The 21,462-nt window shown below is 34.7% G+C and overlaps 4 protein-coding genes and 1 long non-coding RNA gene across 7 annotated transcripts; 3 read left to right on the top strand and 2 right to left on the bottom strand.

The window, feature by feature from the left end:
- Positions 1-455: 455 nt before the first annotated feature.
- On the bottom strand, positions 456-3,672 carry LOC142552795 (glyceraldehyde-3-phosphate dehydrogenase B, chloroplastic-like). The gene is made up of 9 exons (XM_075662622.1): positions 3,427-3,672; positions 2,985-3,098; positions 2,631-2,792; positions 2,363-2,530; positions 2,081-2,241; positions 1,921-1,982; positions 1,685-1,734; positions 1,048-1,454; positions 456-764 (listed from the first exon to the last, which is right to left on the bottom strand). Exons 1-9 carry the CDS (start codon positions 3,523-3,525, stop codon positions 629-631), a joined length of 1,359 nt encoding a protein of 452 aa, XP_075518737.1. The 5' UTR covers positions 3,526-3,672; the 3' UTR covers positions 456-628.
- Positions 3,673-5,856: 2,184 nt separating this feature from the next.
- On the top strand, positions 5,857-8,163 carry LOC142552794 (peptidyl-prolyl cis-trans isomerase FKBP18, chloroplastic-like). The gene is made up of 5 exons (XM_075662621.1): positions 5,857-6,257; positions 7,066-7,223; positions 7,328-7,477; positions 7,800-7,859; positions 7,951-8,163. The coding sequence occupies exons 1-5, from the start codon at positions 6,026-6,028 to the stop codon at positions 8,011-8,013; spliced, it is 663 nt and encodes a 220-aa protein (XP_075518736.1). The 5' UTR covers positions 5,857-6,025; the 3' UTR covers positions 8,014-8,163.
- A 649-nt stretch (positions 8,164-8,812) lies between these two features.
- LOC142554281 (RING-H2 finger protein ATL8-like) lies at positions 8,813-9,567 on the top strand (the record flags this gene model as incomplete). The annotated part of the gene is made up of 1 exon (XM_075664964.1): positions 8,813-9,567. A coding segment is annotated over one exon (645 nt), but the record flags the coding sequence as incomplete, so codon positions are not given.
- A 2,701-nt stretch (positions 9,568-12,268) lies between these two features.
- On the top strand, positions 12,269-15,264 carry LOC142552792 (uncharacterized). 3 transcript variants are annotated; one of them, XR_012821872.1, is made up of 3 exons: positions 12,354-12,638; positions 13,336-13,656; positions 15,250-15,264. It is a non-coding gene; the product is annotated as an uncharacterized LOC142552792 (long non-coding RNA). The 3 variants fall into 3 exon arrangements; XR_012821873.1 differs by having other exon boundaries at positions 12,355-12,638; positions 13,336-13,652; XR_012821871.1 differs by lacking the exon at positions 15,250-15,264 and having other exon boundaries at positions 12,269-12,638; positions 13,336-13,552.
- A 204-nt stretch (positions 15,265-15,468) lies between these two features.
- LOC142552791 (protein CUP-SHAPED COTYLEDON 3) lies at positions 15,469-18,581 on the bottom strand. Its single transcript, XM_075662620.1, has 3 exons — positions 17,994-18,581; positions 17,185-17,459; positions 15,469-16,403 (listed from the first exon to the last, which is right to left on the bottom strand). The coding sequence occupies exons 1-3, from the start codon at positions 18,196-18,198 to the stop codon at positions 15,816-15,818; spliced, it is 1,068 nt and encodes a 355-aa protein (XP_075518735.1). The 5' UTR covers positions 18,199-18,581; the 3' UTR covers positions 15,469-15,815.
- Positions 18,582-21,462: the final 2,881 nt, after the last annotated feature.

Genomic DNA, 21,462 nt, shown 5'->3' with positions numbered 1-21,462 from the left:
TTCCAAATTAATTTACCAATAAGTTTTAATTTAATTTGATTTGTTCACCACCTTAAAAATTGTGTAAAACATTTTAGCAACTTTTTATTAACAGCACACTGTAAGAACGTGGAAAGGGCATTTTGCTAAAAAGTATGTGTGATAATAATATCATGATAAACGCGATTAAGATATATATTAATTGCTATTATTAAACTTATGATAAATATCGTATAAAATATTACCATACTTTTGAATTATTATCGAACATTATATTAATCTTGCAGAATGCTGTGGTGTCCTCCTTAAAAAGTGCGTTAAATCCCATCCAGACATCTTTTTTTCTTTCTTTCTTTTTTTGAGCCTACTGTAAATATCTTTTTCGATAATTTTGTTTCCTTGGGTTTGTGAGTGAAATTGTTTTAAGAAAAAAATAATGCTTGTTCAGTGACTACTTTACTGAGAGTATACATACATACACATGCATCAACGTCCAATATTTCCCACTTCTGCAAAATAAATAGATACTTTCCAGGTTTCCATATTCACAAGGAAATCAAGAATTTGAGGGTGAAGATGACCTAAAAACGTCCTTATATTTCTTCTAAAGTTTCTTCAGCAGCTCAAGAAAAAAATGTGACTTCACATGTTAAGCTTCATAAACTTTGCACTCCTCGTCTGCAGGATTGGTCTGGCAGAACTCTTCCAATGGATCTCCACCTCCTTGCACAGACGCTCCAGGCCACTTATTTGCCACAAGGTGAGCCAAATCAACTACCCTTTGGCTGAAAAAATCCGAACACGATATGACTCAATACAAAAATATGTCTTGTTTATATATACGGGAACATTAATCTATCTATGAGCAATAAAATAAGTTCTGGTGGCTGGTGCACACTCCAGGGGCAGATTTAATGGAGTGAGAAGAGGCAGTTTCCTCCTTAACCGAAAAATATTCAGTTTTAATGCATTTTGTAGAAAAACCTCGTTCGTTCCACTCTTCAGATATTCCGGATCTATCCCTGTATATACTTTATGTGATATAATAGTTACAACGATGACACATACCTATATCCCCATTCATTATCGTACCAAGCCACGACCTTCACCATATCGTCTCCCATCACCATTGTCAATGAAGAATCGATGATTGAAGAAAAGTCAGAGCATCGGAAATCAACCGAAACAAGAGGGGTGTCACACACATCCAACACGCCAGCCAATGGTCCTTCAGCTGCTTTTCTGAAAGCAGCATTGACATTTTCGGCCGAGAGTCCTTTCTTCTCGACGTTGACAACCAGATCAACCACAGATACATTAGGTGTTGGCACACGAAGAGCAATGCCATTGAGTTTCCCCTTGAGCTGGGGTAGCACAAGTGACACAGCCTTTGCTGCACCTGTGCTGGTTGGCACTATGTTCAGTGCTGCAGCTCTAGCTCTCCTTAAGTCTCGGTGGGAAGCATCCAGAAGCCTCTGCATATAACACAGTTCAAGCGATCATATAAAGATGCAGACCAATGGGAATCTGTGCAATACGAGGGCGAGACCTAAAGGATTTATGGGCCCACAACTAGGAACCCTCCCCCAAACACCCTGTGCGTGCGCCCCAACATACATCATCAAATTGAGCATGTACAAGACATGGACATGATTCAATGGCTATCAATGCACCTTGTGTGTATAATCGTTTAAGCAAAAATTACCTGGTCACCAGTGTATGAGTGAGTGGTTGTCATTGTACCTTTAACAATGCCTGGAAATTGAAGGGGAAAAAAACCCCTTAGGTGAATATTAACACCTACCTATAAAGCATAAAAACTCCAGTACTATGTTGCAAGAATAGCATGCTTTTATCGGTTTACTTCTTCGAAATCTTGAATACCCTTCATATGAACTGAATCAGAATCAAACAACCCTCAATCCTGAAAAATGGCCTTACCGAACTCTTCGTCCATGACCTTAACGAATGGAGCCAAACAATTGGTCGTGCAAGAAGCATTGCTGCAAGAATTCCAACAAATCTTACATCTTAGGATACTCATAAAGTCTTTCTAACATTAGTTATTAAGGAAGAGAAAAAACTAAAAAAATGTACCGACCTTATGATATTAGCTACCTCGTGATAGTAATCCTTCTCGTTTACCCCTACCACGTAGGTTGGAATATCAGCACCCTTTGCCGGAGCAGTGATGAGAACCTTCTTTGCTCCGGCTTGGATGTGCTTACCTGCTCCTGGACCGTCAACAAATACACCTGTTCCCTGAATTAAAACCGTCTCGTTCATTATAACTGTCTCAAACAAGCAGATTTAAAGATTTAATCCTGAATGTTTAAAACTACGGTAAAGAACATGATTTTGATGACTATGAGTTCAATCCCACCTCAATTACAATGTCGATTCCAAGTTCTGCCCAAGGAAGTTGAAGAGGGTCCCTGCTAGAGACGACCTTGATGGGCTTCCCATCGACACTGATGGTCTCTTTATCGACGATTTTAACATCTGCTTTGAACGTACCCAGTATCGAGTCATACTTGAGCAAATGAGAGGCCTGAAATACAATTGAAAGAATCATCCAAAAGAAAGTCCAGTATAAGAGAATATATCACCCCTCCAGAATCTAATCAAGAATCTTTGCTCTTTATGCTTACATTTTTGACACCTCCACTATCATTGACCACAACAACTTCGAGTGGCGAGTTCTTGCGGCCATGCCAGCACCGGAGGAAGTTCCTACCGATGCGTCCGAATCCGTTGATAGCCACCTTAAATTTGGCTACGGTCTCTCCATTCACTGGGATAGATCCCGCGGTCTAATGTTGCAGAAAATATACATGATTTAGTAGTAGGAGACTGGAAGTGATCATGCATCAATCTATATATTCTTCTTTTGTACTTGAAGGAATTCAGGCGGCCAAGAATTGAAAGGGAACGAACGACTCAGTCGAATTAAGGAGGTAAAACTTTTTCGAAACAAAAGCTAGCTAATACTAGCATGATTATACCTTTAGAGTGAGCTGAGCAGCAACTACATCAAAGAAAGAAGTATCCCTATTATTCTTGGAGAAGGCCACACATCCACTGGACCTAAGGCCAGAGAACTCTGCTACTTCCAGCTTCTACAAAACCATTAAAAAGTACTGCCAAAACTCAATCAGAGCAGTTGAAGTAGTACTACTCGAACTCTGTTATTAATGAACCAGATTTGAAAATCCAAAAAAGGGTTCTCTATTTATGACATCAAAGTAAGATTTAAAGATTAAAGCAAAAAATACATAAAATAAGTGGGAAAAAAACCTCTCAGCACTTGCATTAAAAAATTGGAGGAGTCTTAAAAATTAATCTTTTTTTGTAAAATTGGTGTGAAATCACATTATTGGTTCGAGAATTTAGTTGGGAAGGTGCCGATTGGCCGCATGGATCAGAGAAAAAGTGAAGACAAACAACCTTAGAGAAGCATTGAGTTGAAAAAGACTGGGAATTCTTGCAGGGGAGCCTGGTGCTTGTTGGGATTCTTGAAGAGGCCAAAGCTGCATGGGAAGCCATGGCTTCAACTAAAATAACTTAGCAAATCACTTCCTAGCTATATATAACTTCAATAGCATTATTTTAGCTATTGAAAACTTTTCTTTTTAGCCTTAAAATTATGGTTCTGAGTGGGTTATTGTAGTGAGTGGTGAAGATGCTATGTGAAGTTGATATCAGATAAGATGATGCGCTTTGTTTTAGTATTAAAATTTGAACCACATATTGTTCTTGAATCGATATTGTTTGGTTTCGTTCTTTATTCAAGGCGCCCTTTCATAATTGTAGAAAGATGTGTGTTTTTTCAGCGGATATGAGGTGAAAGAAATCAAGAAAATTCGCAGCCATTGGATTTATCATCTGGCTGATAGGAATTCATAACTGATGGTAGATATGTGTTGCAACAAAAAAAAATATTTTTTTTTCCTTTTATGTGGGATGAACGACATCATGTGAGTGGACCAAATATGACTGTTTTTTTTTCCTTAGGAAAAAAAATAAAGAAATATGACGTCAGCCCCTTGAGATTGGATTAGATCAGAGTACAACATTTGCAAGTAAATTACAATTAATTCCTTTGATTCATACAGTTTTTTAAAACATTCCCCATCATTGTAGGCATGGCACGTTTCTCAAATATCAGACTCCCATCAAACATATTAATGTTTTGGAAAATTACCAAATCCATGAACCATCGAGAAACTCGAGTTAAGACCCGGAAATGAATAGCTAATGCCATGGATTGACCACCTCAAGATATCATTTACTCCAATCTTGTATTCTAAACCTCGTCAAACGAACAGAGAATCGTTATTGATACCTCCATTAGGAGCCGGTTCCATCGTTAACCCGGTTTGTTACTGGGATGGCCGAGATCATGACCCATGTACAACATAAGTTTCTTAAAGACCCGGGCAGGTCTTCTCTTCCCGGGCTTATGGCTTTACCCGAGCTCTCTACCAACACGGAACCATCCGGGCGCTTCTCATCTTCCTGGGCAGAGTTCCCGGTTACATCACCACTTGGGCAACCTCGAGAACTGCATTACCTCGAGAAATGAACCACACTCAAGTGTGATTGATACATGCAATCCAATCTGTCAGAACAACTTGGGTTTGGAGTGTCCGAGAAGTCATCAGAAGCTAGTATGGTAAACCGACTTAGTAGATGGCACGGAAACCGAGGTAACTACCCATTTCTCTACTATAAATAGCAGGTATTAATGAGATTAAAGGATTCTGAAATCTTTGAACTCCTCAGCATTACACATATTTTCTCTCAAATATTGCTTGTATTCATCTTCAACCTGCTGACTTTAGCATCGGAGTGGCCACGCCGGATATCCCTCCGGCGCCCATTCACGAGTTCTTTTCGTTGTTTGTAGGTGCTATCACAGCCATTACCCTCACTCAAAATTCCCAAACATTATAAATTGTTGATCTGATCCGTTGGAGCATCTTACCCGGCTCACCCATTTCAGCGAGATCACATCAATTATGTTTAACAAAGTGAGTAAAGCTATCAGAGTGACTAGCATTGTAGCATCGTAATCATCTCAAATAAATGAAAGCGCGAGAGAGATCTAAATGAGTGCTTCAATGTCAATAGCAGAGTTGAGCTGTTCAATCTTCTCAGACAGTTTCTTTTGTTGCTTCTGAGGATACGATAATATGTTATTATTAGGGTCGAGTAACAAGATAGGACTTCACACTACACAGTTACGGAGTACATGTTGAGCACAAATTCAGCCAAAAAATAAAGATAGGAAGAAAGATTAAAAAATAATAATCCCAAATGGTCAATATGGCTCAGTACAGTCGTCTCACCATAGAATAGCTTATACAGAGGGGATGGCCTCTAAGAAATAGTTGAAGACATTTTGCTGGTGGTCCTTGAACTAATATTTGTAAACCATGGTACACAATTTGAGATGCATGAAAAAAAAAACTCGATTCAAATGTTAAAAACTCGATTTAAATGTAAAAAAATCGATCCAAATGTAAAAAACTTGACCAAACTAGACTCAAATTTTAAAAATCTGACCCATTATTTACGTTTTTATTTAATTGTTCACACAAATATTCAATGAAATATGTGACATATTATTGATAAAGTTTTTTTTGTACAATAAAGTTAGAGTTTAATTCTCAACAAGTTATGTTAATTATTTTATTTTTTTTAATAAAATAAAAATGAAAACGAATAAAATGTTCTTAAATTCACTTATAATTCAATTAAAAAGGCCATTCTCTAATTCAAATAAACGATGTATGTTTCAATGACCCCCACCCGATTTCTATATGATACCAAGCCAGGAAAAAATATAACTGCCAATACCTGAGCACCAACTGGGAAACACAACGTACAACTATTTTTTGATATCCTCTCTCTGTCAAAAGTAAAAGCCGAAAGACAAATTGACAATCAATGGCCCCGGGGCTCGGAGTCGTAGCTTCTATGTTTGGATAATAACAGAATAAAAATTGTATCTACTGGTTCGTTGGTATATTTTCCAACGGCTATGGCTTCCATTGGAACCTTTGAGAAGTGTATGCTGCAAAATCCCCGCTGTTGTTTGGAGCCCAATTGCCAAACAAAGCAGCCGTCTGTTGTTGTGCCACTGCCCATTTCAAGAAGATCTTCGATTTTCGTCTCTGTGTTGCCTTTAAGCCTTGTTGCTCTGCCGCAGATATTGATGGCTAGAGAGAGGCGGAACAGGAAGATCATCCCACTTGAAGATTATCTCACTAGCCGTAGATTCTTCAGTTTTTTTGTTTCGTTTGCTGCGGTTTCTGATTTTTGTATTGATGGTTGCATTTATTTTTCTTCTGGTGGTGTGTCTCTGCTGCATAGTTTTTCTCGGTGGTTTCTTGATTGTTAGCTTCCCAAGCCCTTGTTGTTTCGGGCGATTCTCAAATCTTTCTGAAAAAAAGGGTTCATGGTTATTTTCTGAAAGGATTTCTCATTTTTTGCATTTAAGGATGAAGCCTTTTCTTTTCTTGCTGCGGGGAACTTACATGAACTTGATTGGAATAGTAAATGAATCCATGGGAATTTCTTGTTTTTACTTGATGGAAGGGTGACGTTTTCCTAATTAACAGGAGCTTTATACAAATGTTTGTTGATCTAGTTTCAATCATTTGCCCGATACACTTAGCAAAATCGGTAAAAGGATTTCACATAGTAGGAAGTTTCGCAAAGAAGGAATTTCGCAAAGACGATGTAATTAGTAAGAAAAGACATGGCCTTTGTGTTAGAGTTGTTAGTTATCAGTTTCTTGGATGTTGTTCTTTCACCAAGGAAAATAATTGATAAGGCGAAAGTTGTTTAACTCTTCATTATCAATGGGACAATGTTGCGATCTATTGTTGCGGTCGCACAACCACTCTAATTTATGGAATGGCTAAAGAGGTCGATGGGCTATTTGACCGAATAGGCTAATCTTTTAGGTTTAAACTGGAGTGGCAAGAAAATGATGTTAAGATGTCATCATTCTTCTTTTATACCATCAAATGCCATCGCTCAATATTTTCATTTCCTTACTTTTTTTTTTTTGAGCAGCCGATGGACTTAAGTATTATGATGTGGTCGAAGGGAAAGGCCCTGTTGCTGAAAAGGGATCAACTGTACAGGTGCATTTTGACTGTTTATATCGTGGTATTACAGCTGTGTCAAGTCGAGAATCTAAACTGTTGGCTGGAAATAGAATCATCGCCCAGGTTGTTTTGCCATTTCTTCGTTGATGTTAACCACCAGCAACAGATTAAAATTACAGGCAAACTAACGAACATAATGGTATCAACTTTCTTGTACACTTAAGTAGCCTTACGAGTTCCAAGTTGGAGCAGCACCTGGGAAAGAGCGAAAACGTGAGTTTGTAGACAATCCAAATGGTTTGTTCTCTGCTCAGGCTGCACCTAAACCTCCAAAGGCCATGTATACCATAACCGAAGGGATGAAAATTGGTGGAAAGGTAACCCAAGTTACTTTATATGCCTATATTATTATTGTGGAGCAGCAGTTGCCTCCAGGGACCTATGTTGCTGTCTATTATGCAGCACAACAATCAAAACTTTGACATTGGATTGCTCTGCGGTGGTAAATATTTGGGTTGTGTCGCTATTAACAGTCATAGCTTTTGATATCTCGGCAACTACTTGGTCCTACAACTGTTTTATTTGTATGACACGTCATTTCAAAATGCCATGGAGAGACCGTATTCAAACATCTCCTTGTCATCTTGTTTCATAATTTCATTTCTTATGTGATTCATATGCTATTTTTATGTGATCCAGAGGACGGTGATAATTCCTCCAGATGCAGGATACGGACCAAAAGGAATGAATGAAATTCCGGTAATCCGCTTCCTTCCTCACTGATTTTATCTGTTTGGTATTGTTTAATATTCAGTTGGGAATCATCAAGGTACTGTGCTTCATGTTGTAGCCTGGAGCTGATTTTGAACTGAACATTGAACTTTTGCAAGTAAAATCACCTGAAGGTAAGTAAACACTGACTGGATTGAAATTGGAAAGGCTTTCAATCTGTGTAACTAGAGTTTCAATTTTGAGCTTCTTCACTTTTCTTTTTGGAGGGATTGAATTTCATATCCAAAGAAAGTTGATTAATATTAAATAGATGTTTATCAAATGTGCTGTCTTTCTTTGTCTAAAGCTTTCCTTCTTTTGGGCTATGTTGACTCACTATCATCTAATAATTGGTGATATAACTAGCTATTCAGTCTACGATGTGCCAAAAAATGAGATGGGACTAGAAACAATAATCTCCATCAACTTGGAAAAATTCAAGTCTTGTTCATATTGTCTCCTGAAATCATACATTTCTTGGTTATTCTCCATCGTAGTTCATAAAAATGAGCGTACCGCAACCTCTGGACCCAAGAGACAACCCATCAAGCATTAATCGAGTGCGAGTTTTGGCATGCATTCATGCTCGAGACACAATTTAACTATGCATTAAACAAAATATCTCGGAACCAGGTCATTCATTTTTATAAGGTGTGATCTTTGTCTTCCATCTTACATGTAGATACGAGTTGTGTGCTATCTAATAAAAATACAAGTGTTTAATAATATGTTTGATTTTGTTGGTTAAATTTGAAATAAAATAATAAATAGTTAATAAGTCTATAAAAAAAAGTAGATACGAATGATTGATAATCACTTTCCATCAACCCAACCAAAACGTCAGCTGAACATAAATCAGTGAACAAAGCCTTATCGACCGTAAGGGCTGCTCTACTTAAAGTACAGAATGGCTCCGTAAAGTTTATCATATTCACAATTAACGCCTTAAAAGTTGGTTAAGACGGCAAAACTGCACGCGCCACCATCCAACCCACTCTGTCTATCTTCCTTTCAGATTTCCACTACCCCTCTATGTGGCTTCCCGTTCCCGTCTTCTGGGCGGCGCAAATTCGACGCCGCAAGTGAGTACGCCACCGGAAGGCTTATGGACAGTAACCGTCAAACCCGTGAACTCAGACTTGGTCGTAATCCTAGCCACTCTCCTCTGCGCGCTCATCTGCTTGCTCGGCCTCGTCACCGTGTCGCGATGCACCTGGATCCGTCGCATCTGCGGCAGGACAGTGGCTTCACCTCCCGAGGCGGCGCATTCTCCACGAACAGCAAACAGAGGCCTGAAAAAGAAAGTGTTGAAGTCTCTCCCGAAGCTCACATACGGAGAAGACGGCGAGTATGCTGGAAAACTTGCCGACGACTGCGCCATTTGCTTGGCGGAGTTCGCTACCGGGGAGGAGATCCGGGTTCTGCCGCGCTGCGGCCATGGATTCCACGTCGGATGCATTGACATGCGGCTAGAGTCTCGTTCTTCATGTCCGTCGTGCCGTCAGATTTTTGTGGCAGCGCGTTATCAAAACTGTGGCAGCTTGCCGGTGGCCGCATCCGACGGTGCACCGTCGGAGCATGTTTAGAAAACACCGCCAGGTATTCGAGTCACTGCGTCTGATAGAAGGGCATGAAGGATCTCAAATTCCCATTTGCTTGTGTGTACATACATCATATTTTATACTGTATCATTAAATAAGTGATTCTTAAAATAATTATTTTACAAAATATCAAAATATTTAATTTTATAATTATTTTTTATTATATTAAAAACATCCTCCAATTATTTCATAATATTTTTATAATTCATTTAGTTTATATTTAAATAAAGATCAAAATATAAATATAAAAAATTGCAAGATGCTTGATATATAAATTAGGAAAAAAAACCAAAGTAAAAATTGAATATATAACTTGATGTTTAGAAAAAAAAATAATATATCCATTAAGTTACATATGATTTACATTTAAATTTTAACACTTTATAATATATATATATATATATATATATATATAATTATTAAAATAGACCATAACATCAAAAATTAGTTCCTATAAAAATCTCGAACTTAATTATATAATATATATATATACTATTATATTAAGTGTGAGGACCTTAGAATAACTAACTTTGAGGCACACTAAAATATTTAATTTCATAATTATCCTTCTTACCATATTAAAAACATTTTCAAGTCACTTCATATTTTAAATAGAAAAAAATCAAAATAAAACTTCTCTTTTAAATCGAACAACTTTTCTAAATCGAAAATAATTTCGTGTTAATTATTTAGTATTATTTGATCAAATTAAAAATAATAATAGCACATGCAATGCACGTGCATCTTTTACTAGTTATTATTTTTTGTGTTAGAACCTATTTTCATTCAAATGACTCCTAACAATTTACCCACATTGCTCGTCTTTATTGATCTATTTTTATTGGATGAAAGAAATTGGCGTCTATTAATTAATGTATGATATTTAAATAAAATTATCATACTCAACGAATTAGGCGATTTTATTTTAAAATGACTTTAGATAATGCCTTTTAAATATTCATATTAAAAAAAGTATGAGAAGAAAAAAAAAATTAGCAATCAAATCCGTACTAGGAAAGATAAATATGTATACTAGTTTTTTTTAAAATAAATATTTATATTAAGTCATTACTTATCAATTGTGCTGACGAGCGCCACTCGATCTATATATATAATAAAAAAATAATATTTTGATATAAAAATTAATATTTTTTTATGATCAGATCAGATATATGTGTTATAAAATTGATTTATGAGACGATATTACAATATTTTTTGTATAATAAAATTGTGGGTACATGAATCACTCATTTGTTTCTACCTATTTAATAGCATATGCTTGATACAAAATATTTATCTCAATACTTCTAAATAATATGTTTACTTCAATGTAGTATAGATCAATTTACGGAGACAATAACACACACATATAAAATAGTTGGGAGTTGGGATCTAATTTGATACAATATATTAGTGTGATCTATTTGCGTTTTTATCAACAAAAATAAAATTTTAAAGACCAAAAGTTATAAAACAAATACAATTGGCAATTTCAATTGTTTGGACTGTATTGTAAAGAAATATATCCATTTTCGCAAATTATTTCAAATATTAGATAACATTGTTCTCACGTAATTGACCAATAATGCTATGATTTATTCCCTTTAAACGGAAACCATCCAAGATGGAGGGTCCTACATATACATTTAGTCACCAATATCATATGAAAACAAGGATTTTAAAATGATATTTTGAATGAGAATAATTTTGATATATCAGATTAGCTTTTCCAAGAATAATGTTAAAAATACAATCAAGTACAATAATATTTACAACAATTATATCACAAGATTTTTTTTATTATATCGTGAATTTTGCTATTAGTTCGTAAGATTTTGTATTGAATTTATCATTACATTTTGTTAAATATAATTTTTGTATTGAATTTTTTTATTATACAGATTTAGTTGTACATATAGAATTACTTTTTTTTCATTATACCAAACTAGATCATAAATTTACATAGAAGATCCATGTGAAATTTATATCATACATATATCTAATTTGACAACGCATTTTATTTATTATGAAAACTTGCGTGAGATCGTCACACAGATCAATTTTATAAGACGAGTCTTTAACCCAACTTGTTTTATGAAAAAATATTATTTTTTATATCAAAACTATTATTTTTATTTATAAATATAGATCGATTTAATCCGTCTTACGTATATACATATTTGAAACCATCTTAAAAACTGCATACTCTTTCTCTTTATTGATCTGCAAATGAAACTTTAAGCTAACTCAAACTTTGCACTGTCAAGGAGCAAAAGAAAAGGTCTAACCAGCATTCAAATCTGGTTAATTATTAGTTCAATAATTAATCTGAAAAAACAAACTAAACAGGGAAATTTTTTTCTACGTTTTGATCCGAGTATTATAATTATCACCAATATTTTAACCCGTTTAAATTAATTCCTTCAAGTTATGTTTGATTGGGTTGATAAGGGATGGACTGTTTGATAATCAAATCAAATGTTTTGTTACGATTGTGAATATTGGTTATTTATGTGACTCAATTTCACATATCAATGGAAATTTTTGAATGGAAAAAAAAAACCTACAATATGATCTTTTATATTTCGATTTTTAATTATATTAATTAATTATAAATAATGAGAATTTAATATTTAAAATTTTTCCCAATCAAACCAAAAAAATTTGTAATCTATTAATATTATTAAAGTTCCTAAAAATATTTTAATTATCATAATATTATTTGTCCATATAATCTCATCCACCCAAATAAACGAACCCTCCAAATATTCAATTATTAGTTCGTAAAAGTTTCGATTTTGATTTTTTATTTTATGGGGCTGATTATAAAATACTTTTATCATCGGGCCGCCGACCCAAGAAAGACGAAGCAAATGGGTTAGGTTTCGGGCTCGGATCTCGTGATTCGGATCTTTGAATTGGGCAGATAAAAATTTAATAGCGAGCAAATACAGATCTTTTGACGGAGACAAAAGGACACAAAAATCAGGTGGAGATGGTGTTGAGTGTGCTGAAAGGGGAGCCTATAGTGACGAAATTGGCGGCGGTGGCTAAGTACGGCGTGCTTCCGGTAGCTATGTTGGCCGCCGTTGTCTACTCGACGCCCGATTATGCTCGACCGAAAACGCCATCGCCAACTTCTACGTCAAAGTAGGCAGAAGCAAAGGTCATATTTTGTGGTTATATGTTGATTTTTCCGGCATTCTTCTTTTTCATATTTCTCGATTACGATGTTGGGATTAAGGTTTTGTGTCTTCTTACCTTTTTTATATTCGATGGATCTACTCTGGTTTTGGATTGATTGGTTTCTGTATGGCTTGAAACTTTATTGTCTAAATTGAACGGATTCGGACGTTATTGTTATACTTTAAAACAAAAGGTTTGCGGGTTGTTTTAGAAATGCTGATTGAACGACAGTTGTGAATGAAGATTGGAAGAAGATGATGGCGAGTGGACTATGTAGCGTACGGTACAAGATTTTAGGAAAGCGATTGGTTTGGCGAATAAGAATAGTCATTTTGTACATTCTGCTTTCAGATTTTTATAGGATCTTTTCTCTGTGTATTTCTTACATTTCTTGCTTCCTCTTTAAGCCTCTGCGCTCGAAGGGGAGAAGATTTTCGTAGCGTGATGTCCATTTGAAGTTAATTTCTGTTCCACGGTTTCTTTTTGTTCATTGTCTCCACTTCATGTTGTTCAGTTTTTCCCTTTGAGAAGGACCTAGTTATTAAATGTCAAGTGGCATGCCGGACGACTTCGATTCAGAAGTGACATTTTACCGGTTTCTATCGTTGTTCCTTGCAGTTTTTGGATCAAGAATGCAAATGATACTGGATTGACATGTGATATTGTTTGCAATGCAGGTTTTTTGGTTGATGAAATGTGTATCTCTTCATTGCTCTCGTGATATGTTGAATGAATGTGGTATGTAATAATTATTTGATTTACTTCTATGCAACCGCTGTAAACTTCTAGGATCTTTGGCATTTTCATGCCTCTCGAAGGGAATTGTAATACTTTCTCGGTTTCGAGTTTCAAACTTTCTAAAAAACTTAATAAATGCATATGGTTTCTTATCCATTTATCATATACCTTCATTTTTCTGCTTGTAAGCACAAGAATCTGAAATTTAGACGACTTGGTATAATCTGGAATTGCAACTCTGCAACATATGCCAATTGTAGGTACACTGAGCCTTCTAATTCCTATCTCATCTTATAACTCAAAAAAGAGTTATTTTGTACAACTCCTTTGGTATAATTTGTCATCCCATTTGTTTTACCCTCGTGTTATGCACCGCCAAACAACAAATATTCAATTTTCTGTTCAACTTCTTTGGTATAATTTTGTCATGTTATTCTCAATGCACCGTCAAGCAAGAAATGCTCGATTTTGTCTAGTGTTTTGATCCGTTGAGAGGGTAGGTTCACAAAAACAATGGATTCCTCATTTATAACCATCTTCGGCATTTAAGGTTTAGTCTTAAAGTTACTGACCCTTGTGAGATTAGGAATTTGTTTGGCTGTTGACCCTTGTTTTTTCCTTGAAACTTTGAGTTTAGATCATATACTTGCACATGTCCTCGACGGCAGGGGGCAGACCTATTAATATTCCAATAATAATAATAGTAGTAGTATTAACAAATTGAAAGTTTTAATTTTTTAGGAACAGAAGTTCGATGCCTATTCCCTTATTATGCCTCCCCTATGTTGATAACAATTTGGACCTGATTCTTGGATCAGTCATTTTACCTGTTATTTATATCCATATCTTCTATATTATATGCATTTAAAACTTTTTTCCTTTACCTAGTATAAAAATTATAACATGTCAATGGAAGGTGAACGTCTAATAAATAAAATTTAAGAGAGGTGAATGCAAATGACTCGTTTTTTTACCAAACAAAAAAGAAATGGTGTGTTATTATTTATACTAAAAGTTATGCATTCTTATGTTTTCCTAGGATTGTCTGGTTAAGAAATTTAAGGGTTGGACTGTATTTTTCTTAACCCATACCCCCTTTTCTGAATTGAACTCGCACTGTTTACTCGATACCAAATCTTTTTAGCTTAAGATTTTGATTGAGCCAGATGCTGTTTAATGCAACTTGGAACCATTAAGTCGCACATCATTTTTTAAAAATAAAATATGAAATTGGAAGCGATTAAGAATTTGAAGCCACCGATCCCATCTCAAAGTTTTTAAAATTAGAAGGAAAAAAAAATGATTTTGGTAGCATAGTTAAAGCTACTTCTCATCCCTTTGAAAAGGGCAGTTTATATTGGACGGAAGGATATTTTCTGTATAATCTCCAAATTTCGATTCTTTTGTCAATTGTATTTGGCGAGACTCGATTTTATGAATTTAAAGCACAACCCCATTTTGTCGATCCTGCTCAAGAGGCAACAAAATAAATCCAATTTATTTTAAAAATAAAATAAAATCGCGCGTGTGTATAAGTAAAAAAATACTTTGTTTCCTGCTGGGAAGGATACAGACACAGAGAAGCTACCTTTAATAGGGTCAGTTCCTATAAAATAAACTTCATGCCTGTATGGAATTGCTAAAGACAGCCAGCCATGCAAAGGGACCCAAGTCCCATCATCAATCATAATAATTTGAAAAGACATCACTACAGTTCCCCGATCAAATCCAACCCCCACAAATTTTTTTATGATTTTTTAAAATATATATAATTTATAAGGTTCTGTATGGTTTCCATTAGATAAACGGAACAAATTTTATCCCCCGTTCATTTGTTGCTTATTATTTTACAGTGCATCGCCACAATTAATCGGAGAAAAAATAAATTCGATCCTTCGCAATTATCATATGGAGACATATATTTAGAATGATTTGTGGAAAAAACAGCTGACAAGAACTTCGTAAAGAAGATCTGCCGAAACAAAATATTTCAGAAAGGTACGTACAATATAATACGTACTGCTAGTGGTAGTTGTAATAATCTTGTAAATGATAATTGCATAGCCAGACTATAATAAAATAACGACGATATTATATTAACGACAAGCCTTCGGTATGGCTGTTGCAGCGGCAGTTAGTCTTCGTCAATGCTGCACCCCAACATGGTAAATTACATTCTTGAACAGTGACTTTCGTACTCCTACTCCACATACTTACTCATATTATATATATATATAAATTATATGAAATATCAGCACAACAGATTCCTGGATATTGATGATATGTAGGGACAAAAATCCTGAGTGGCTTTGATTTGAAGTTGGAACTTGGATGCATCTAAGCAGTAATTATTATATGCGATGATCACCAATATCTTAAAGCCGCCGGCTCTGTTGACATAACTTGATCAAGAACTGGATCAGCAATGGCAGGATACAGAAGGGATAATCCCTATACCAGCATTAATGTTGTTATCATTACCATCGAACCCTAAAAGAAATGGGTTCTGGATTTTGTTGTTATCTCGAGTTTTCTCCTGATCACCCCATTGTATGCCAACAAATCCATCGGGCAGTAGTTGGAAACGGGGGCTGAAAAGGGATTCTTTCCTGCACTGTTTGCCTATCACGTTGCTCAGTTCCTTGAAAGTGAAGTCTTGAACTGTGGATGGTAGGAATGGTGGTGTGGGGTGACTGATGTTAGTGAATGGAAAAATGTCATTCTGAGAGGGTATTGGATTGATCAGGGATTTAAGGTCGGCTTCTTGGTGATGCATGGGAAAAGGGTATTCATTTCGATTTAGGGTTTGTATCATTGAACTCATGCCGTACTCCTGGGATTGGGAGTGTAACAGTGGGGGTTGGGGGGGTGGTTCAAGTAGAGGAGGGAGTGAGCAAGAACCAGCTGTGGAAGCTTTGATTAAGTTGTAGTTTTGTGGATGAAAAATGGTTGGGAATGTCATTTTCTCTCCGATTTTGTGGAATATTCTGCAAATCACCCATTCCTCCTGTGATATGAAATGCATTTAATTGTCAGATTTAATCTACTCATCAACATTTATAATCTTTATCAGCTCAGCCTTAAAGTCAGACCCATTCTTGGATGACTTGTATTTCATCTAGGTTCAAAATCTCATATTTGGGATGAAATCTGGACCAAAGCTCAATTATAACAATCACTTCCAATCAACTAGAAAAAAATAAAAATCAACCAACTCAATTAATTGAAGCAGTAAATAATCCCATCCAGGTTATGTTTCTTTTTGTAACATTTTGTAGGGTACTATTGAGTGGTCAAGTGAATACAAGAAGACTGTTGCCAACACTTCTCAGCAATATATCATGTCAAACCGTAAGTCAACGATGAAGAGGACAAATGATATTTACATATGAATACGCACTACACATCAAGATCCAATCTTTCATTGGATTGGACACCTTTAATTTTAACAAGTCGAAGACAAAGAAAGTCCGTAAAAATCTATTTCAACTATCTTTGTGCGTGTAAACAGTCGAAGACAGGGAAAGTCCGTAAAAATCTATTTCAACTATGTGTGTGTACTTTAACAGAGCGTGAGACAAGCCCCTCCCATAAATGTTACGTACGGCGGGGTAACGCAAAATAACACAAGATTTCTAAAGAAATTCAAGCGAACGAAACAGCATTTGCATCGCACGTATGCACCCTATATAGAGACATGGTCGTTTTATATATCTCATCGATTTTTTAAAAAGAAAAACAAGTTTATATACATAATTTTTGAAGAAAATGAAGTGTTATTTTTGTACCTTGTAAGTGTGACGGCAAGAAAAATGACCTTCGAGGCGGTATTCATGCATGACCCACTTCGTTTTTTCTCCTCGTGGGGCTCTACCTCTGTAGAAAACAAGGGTTTTCTTCATTCCCAGCAGGGCTCCATTTGAGGCACTGTACACTTCTCTATCTTTTCCTGTTGCTTTCCAATACCCAGCTCCTGTTGCCCGGTTTGTTCTTAGCCCCGTTGGGTATTTCCTGTCTCTTAGGCTGAAGAAATACCACTCTCTTTCTCCCATTTTTGCTAAATCTGTACCACAAATATATATATTAGTGTATATATGTAAAACAAAGGGTTTCATTTTAGCTAGCTAGGGAACTTGCTAGAGAAAATACATGAATACTGGAAGCAATAATTCTCGCAGGAAAAAAAGAGATGGATTAATAATTCAAGAGATTAATAAGTAGTGGTTCTTTAACGGTATTTGGAAGGAAATTTTAAACTTTTTGCAGGCTAACAATGAAGGGGAAACAAACATAAATTATTCAGAAGATCTAGATACCCGTTGCCTATAAATATATTTCTATTAACTTTTCAGGTAATTAAACTTCCCACCCCACCCCCCTATATTAGTAGATCTAATGATTTATGTATATGTCCGAATAATCAAGTGATGTAGAATCAAACTCCATTGCTGCATGCCGAAAATGAAAAAGAAGTGTATGCAGATCGAATATGAAATATTCAAGAAAATTGCATGCAAGCAAACTAGAGTTTATCCTTGGAATTAAAAAAAAAAAACCGAGAATAAATATTACAGAATACGAATATATAAACATATACCGGGAAGCTCCCAAGGTTCGCATCTGTTGAGGTCCACTTCAGCAATCTCCACGCCACAAATCAAGGCGCCGTCGAAGACCTTGGAAGCTAAATAAAAGGTGATGAGCTCTTCATCTGTCGGATGAAAACGGAATCCGGGAGGCAACCCTTGTTCATTCATCTCATCCCTCTCCAATTCACGCAGAATTTCCTCCATTCCCAGCATCGATCTTACAACACAGGATATATCAGAATGGAACTCTTGATTTTTCGGCGCAACAACCAGCAAACTAGCTACAGAATTAATGACCCGCCACTTATATACTGGAAAAAAGATGAAAGAAATGGTGGGAACTAAGCTATTGCACTGAAAACGAAGGAAAAATAGACGCAGATGATAGATATGGAAAAGGGTTTTTGTAGATCTATCCAGAGGGGGAGGGGGGGCCTGTAAAAGACACCTGAGAAGGGTTCCAAAACCGGTAAAAAAAATATTCAGAAGAAGAAGATAGGGAGAGAGAGAGAGACAGCAGTAAATGCAAAGAAGTTGGTTGCACAGATTTTATATGTAATTTATGCGTGCGATTGTGAGCATGTTTACAAGAGTCAGGCTAGCTCTCTGATTCACATCGCAGCAGCTGTGTCTGTGTAGCGGTAACTTGGTAAAAATAATAATAAGGGACTCATGTGATGTAAAATAATATTATTTTAAAATTGCATAATTATATATATAATATGATATAATATATAGAAAATATTTCCATGATTAATCTAATTTTATTAAATTTTAACTTTTTTTATATCGAAAAGTCGTGATTTGCAAAATAATAATAATAATAATAATACTGTTTTTCAAAATGATTTGTTCCTTTGAACGCACTAAACCACAATTTTATATATCTCGATGCAAATGATTTTTTTCTATCATTTTTTGTGCATAATTTCTTAGTAGGTAAAGGATATACGAGAACAGATATCTACAACATTCTCTCTATAATTTTATACAAAATTCCTATTAATGAATTGTCGCAACTTCTTTTAATTTGCAAGTTTCTAATAATTTGTACACAGATTGTCACACAAAAATGTGATAAAAGATTTTTACACAGGAGATAAATAGTATCAAAATGGATAACTTTCGTTTCTTATTAAATGGTGCCTGAGTTAGTAGAGCATGTGAGTGTTTGATCAATGATTAGAAGTTTGATTCATGTAACCAACATCATCTCAGACGAACTCGTCACACAAGACTTTTCAGTGAGATCTATAATGTTTTACAAATTATTGCGTGACTTAAAAGTTTATTAGTAAGCATCGAAAAACAACTATAAAAATTTTGCACTTTCCAAATCATTAAAAAAAGGAACAGCTTTTAATGCGCCTCTTAGCTTGATTTGAATAATTTTGTTTTTTGAAGGAAATAGACATTGCACCAATTTGTAAGTTTCGTAATGTTTGTGTGCTGAATGAATGTTATCGGGCAGTGAAACACTACAGATATCTAGTTGACAATACACAGCCTTCAAACAATGTAACGGTATTCTATATATTTTCATGCTTTGCTCGCTAACACGTTTCTTCCTTCCCATTTTCACCTATCCCATTAGCCCTTTCACTCCCTTCAATCTAAACTTGCAACTTTGATGTCCACCAAAAACTAGAGGATCTAAACTTGCAAATTTGATGTCCACCAAAAACTAGAGGATGCAAGGTTCATCATAATCGATCTCGTTATCATTTAGACTCTTTATTCATGTATCTCAAAGTCTATTCGGATATCGTTCGTATGGAAACAGAATTAAAATAGTTCACGGAACCAATTCCGTTCGGCTAGGAATGAGTAAGGGTAAGAATGATCACATAGAGACAATGAAAGCATCAAAATAAAATCAAAATGGAATAAAATTCTTAGCTCTTTTTTGGTACAAAACCCTTTGTTTAGGGTGAAACACAATAATTAACCAACTCATTTGTGTCATAAATTTTTTTCTATGAGACGAGTCAATCTGGTCCATATTTAAAATAAAAAAATAATACATATATCATAAAATATAATACTCTTTCCATAAGTCAGATAGAAAATCTGTTTAAAAAAATTAATCCATAAGACGATCTTACTCGAGTTTTTGTTTTGTTTGGATGGGTAAAGTTGAACAAAAATAAAAAGTAAATAAAAAGGAGCAGGTATGTATATTAGAAAGGGTGATTAGAAAATGTGTACGTGCAAGAATGCATTATTGTGTATGTATAGATTTTAGTAAGCTAAGCAAGTAAAAGATAGCAACAGTGAGAATCTAAAATGGCAGCCCCCTATGCTATCGCTATATGCCCCCCTACAACACATACATACATATATATACACACACACACACACGTACGTATTTGTAAATCACACCTACTATTTTACCTACTGCCTCTTTCTGTGTGCTGAATTTAATTCTGTAATAATTGTTATTTTGATTAAATTACAGATACAATTAAATACGTTATTCTGCCTGAAAATATACCTAGGAGCGTAGCTAGGTCTTACGATAGTGATGATGGATGCACAAATAATATATATATATATATATATATAAATATAAATGTGTGTGTGTAAATGTGTGTTTTGAGATTAGTGCCTCATTATTGTTTGGCCAATTGTATGGGATTGCTTCCTTCTAGCAGCAATTAATAATTAATGTTGCTTCTCCCTCTCTTTTTTTTTTTTTTTTTGTGGGTGCTTATTTTTTTTTAACAGTTTTTTGTGAAAGATTTCAATTTTGTTTATATTTGTAATAATAAACGATATTTTGTTTTAAGTGATTGAAATAAAAAAATTCGTCCAATATTTTTTTTTATATTTACATTCTTTTCTTGACAAATTCTTTTTAGATAAATAAACAAACATCAATAAGATTATAAGAAAAAAGTTTACAAATAAATTATTTTATTTTATTTTTTATTTAATTCATTCAAAAAAAATGATTTATATTTTTTAAATTTTAGTGAACAAGGATATGTTATAAAATTATTAAAATAGAAACTCGATTATATATTTGAAATAATGGTAAAGAAAAAAAATTATGTAGTTGATATGGATATAATATATTATTATACACATGCTATTTATAATTTTTTTAATATTAAAATATTTATAATTGGAGTGCTGGGAAAAAATTTCATACTCCGAGAAGATGAGTTTTTTTTAATGAGAAGATGGGATTTTCTAAGAGAATTTTTTTTTGTTTTGTTTTGTAATTTATACTTTTATTTATTTTTGCTCATGTTAATAATTAACTTGATTTTTAGTTTTGAATTTTTTTATGGTCGTACAAATTTAAATTTATTTTTAGTGATGTAGTTTGCATGTTTGTTTCATTTTTTGTCATATTAACGATGCATTTGTGATTTTATTTCACTAACTTACATGTTTTTTTTCCATTTGTGATCATATTTTTAAGCTGAGTTTAATGTTTTTCCTTTTAAATAATATTCTATAAAAAAATAT

The sequence above is a fragment of the Primulina tabacum genome, chromosome 8 (genome assembly GCF_025594145.1).
Source record: "Primulina tabacum isolate GXHZ01 chromosome 8, ASM2559414v2, whole genome shotgun sequence".
In the NCBI taxonomy this organism is placed as follows: domain Eukaryota; kingdom Viridiplantae; phylum Streptophyta; class Magnoliopsida; order Lamiales; family Gesneriaceae; genus Primulina; species Primulina tabacum.
The sequence above is the reverse complement of the archived record's forward strand: the minus strand, read 5'-3'. Positions and strand labels throughout refer to the sequence as shown.

Coding starts and splice junctions, on each gene's coding strand:
- LOC142552794 (XM_075662621.1), top strand. CDS start 6,026: ATGGCTTCCATTGGAACCTTTGAGAAGTGTATGCTGCAAAATCCCCGC. Junction 7,478..7,799: donor GGATGAAAATTGGTGGAAAG/GTAACCCAAGTT, acceptor TATGTGATCCAG/AGGACGGTGATAATTCCTCC. Junction 7,860..7,950: donor AAGGAATGAATGAAATTCCG/GTAATCCGCTTC, acceptor TTCATGTTGTAG/CCTGGAGCTGATTTTGAACT.
- LOC142552791 (XM_075662620.1), bottom strand. CDS start 18,198: ATGCTGGGAATGGAGGAAATTCTGCGTGAATTGGAGAGGGATGAGATG. Junction 17,460..17,993: donor CGAACCTTGGGAGCTTCCCG/GTATATGTTTAT, acceptor TTTGTGGTACAG/ATTTAGCAAAAATGGGAGAA. Junction 16,404..17,184: donor CTTGCCGTCACACTTACAAG/GTACAAAAATAA, acceptor TTCATATCACAG/GAGGAATGGGTGATTTGCAG.
- LOC142552795 (XM_075662622.1), bottom strand. CDS start 3,525: ATGGCTTCCCATGCAGCTTTGGCCTCTTCAAGAATCCCAACAAGCACC. Junction 2,793..2,984: donor CTGCTCAGCTCACTCTAAAG/GTATAATCATGC, acceptor CTGCAACATTAG/ACCGCGGGATCTATCCCAGT. Junction 1,455..1,684: donor ACTCATACACTGGTGACCAG/GTAATTTTTGCT, acceptor TGTTATATGCAG/AGGCTTCTGGATGCTTCCCA.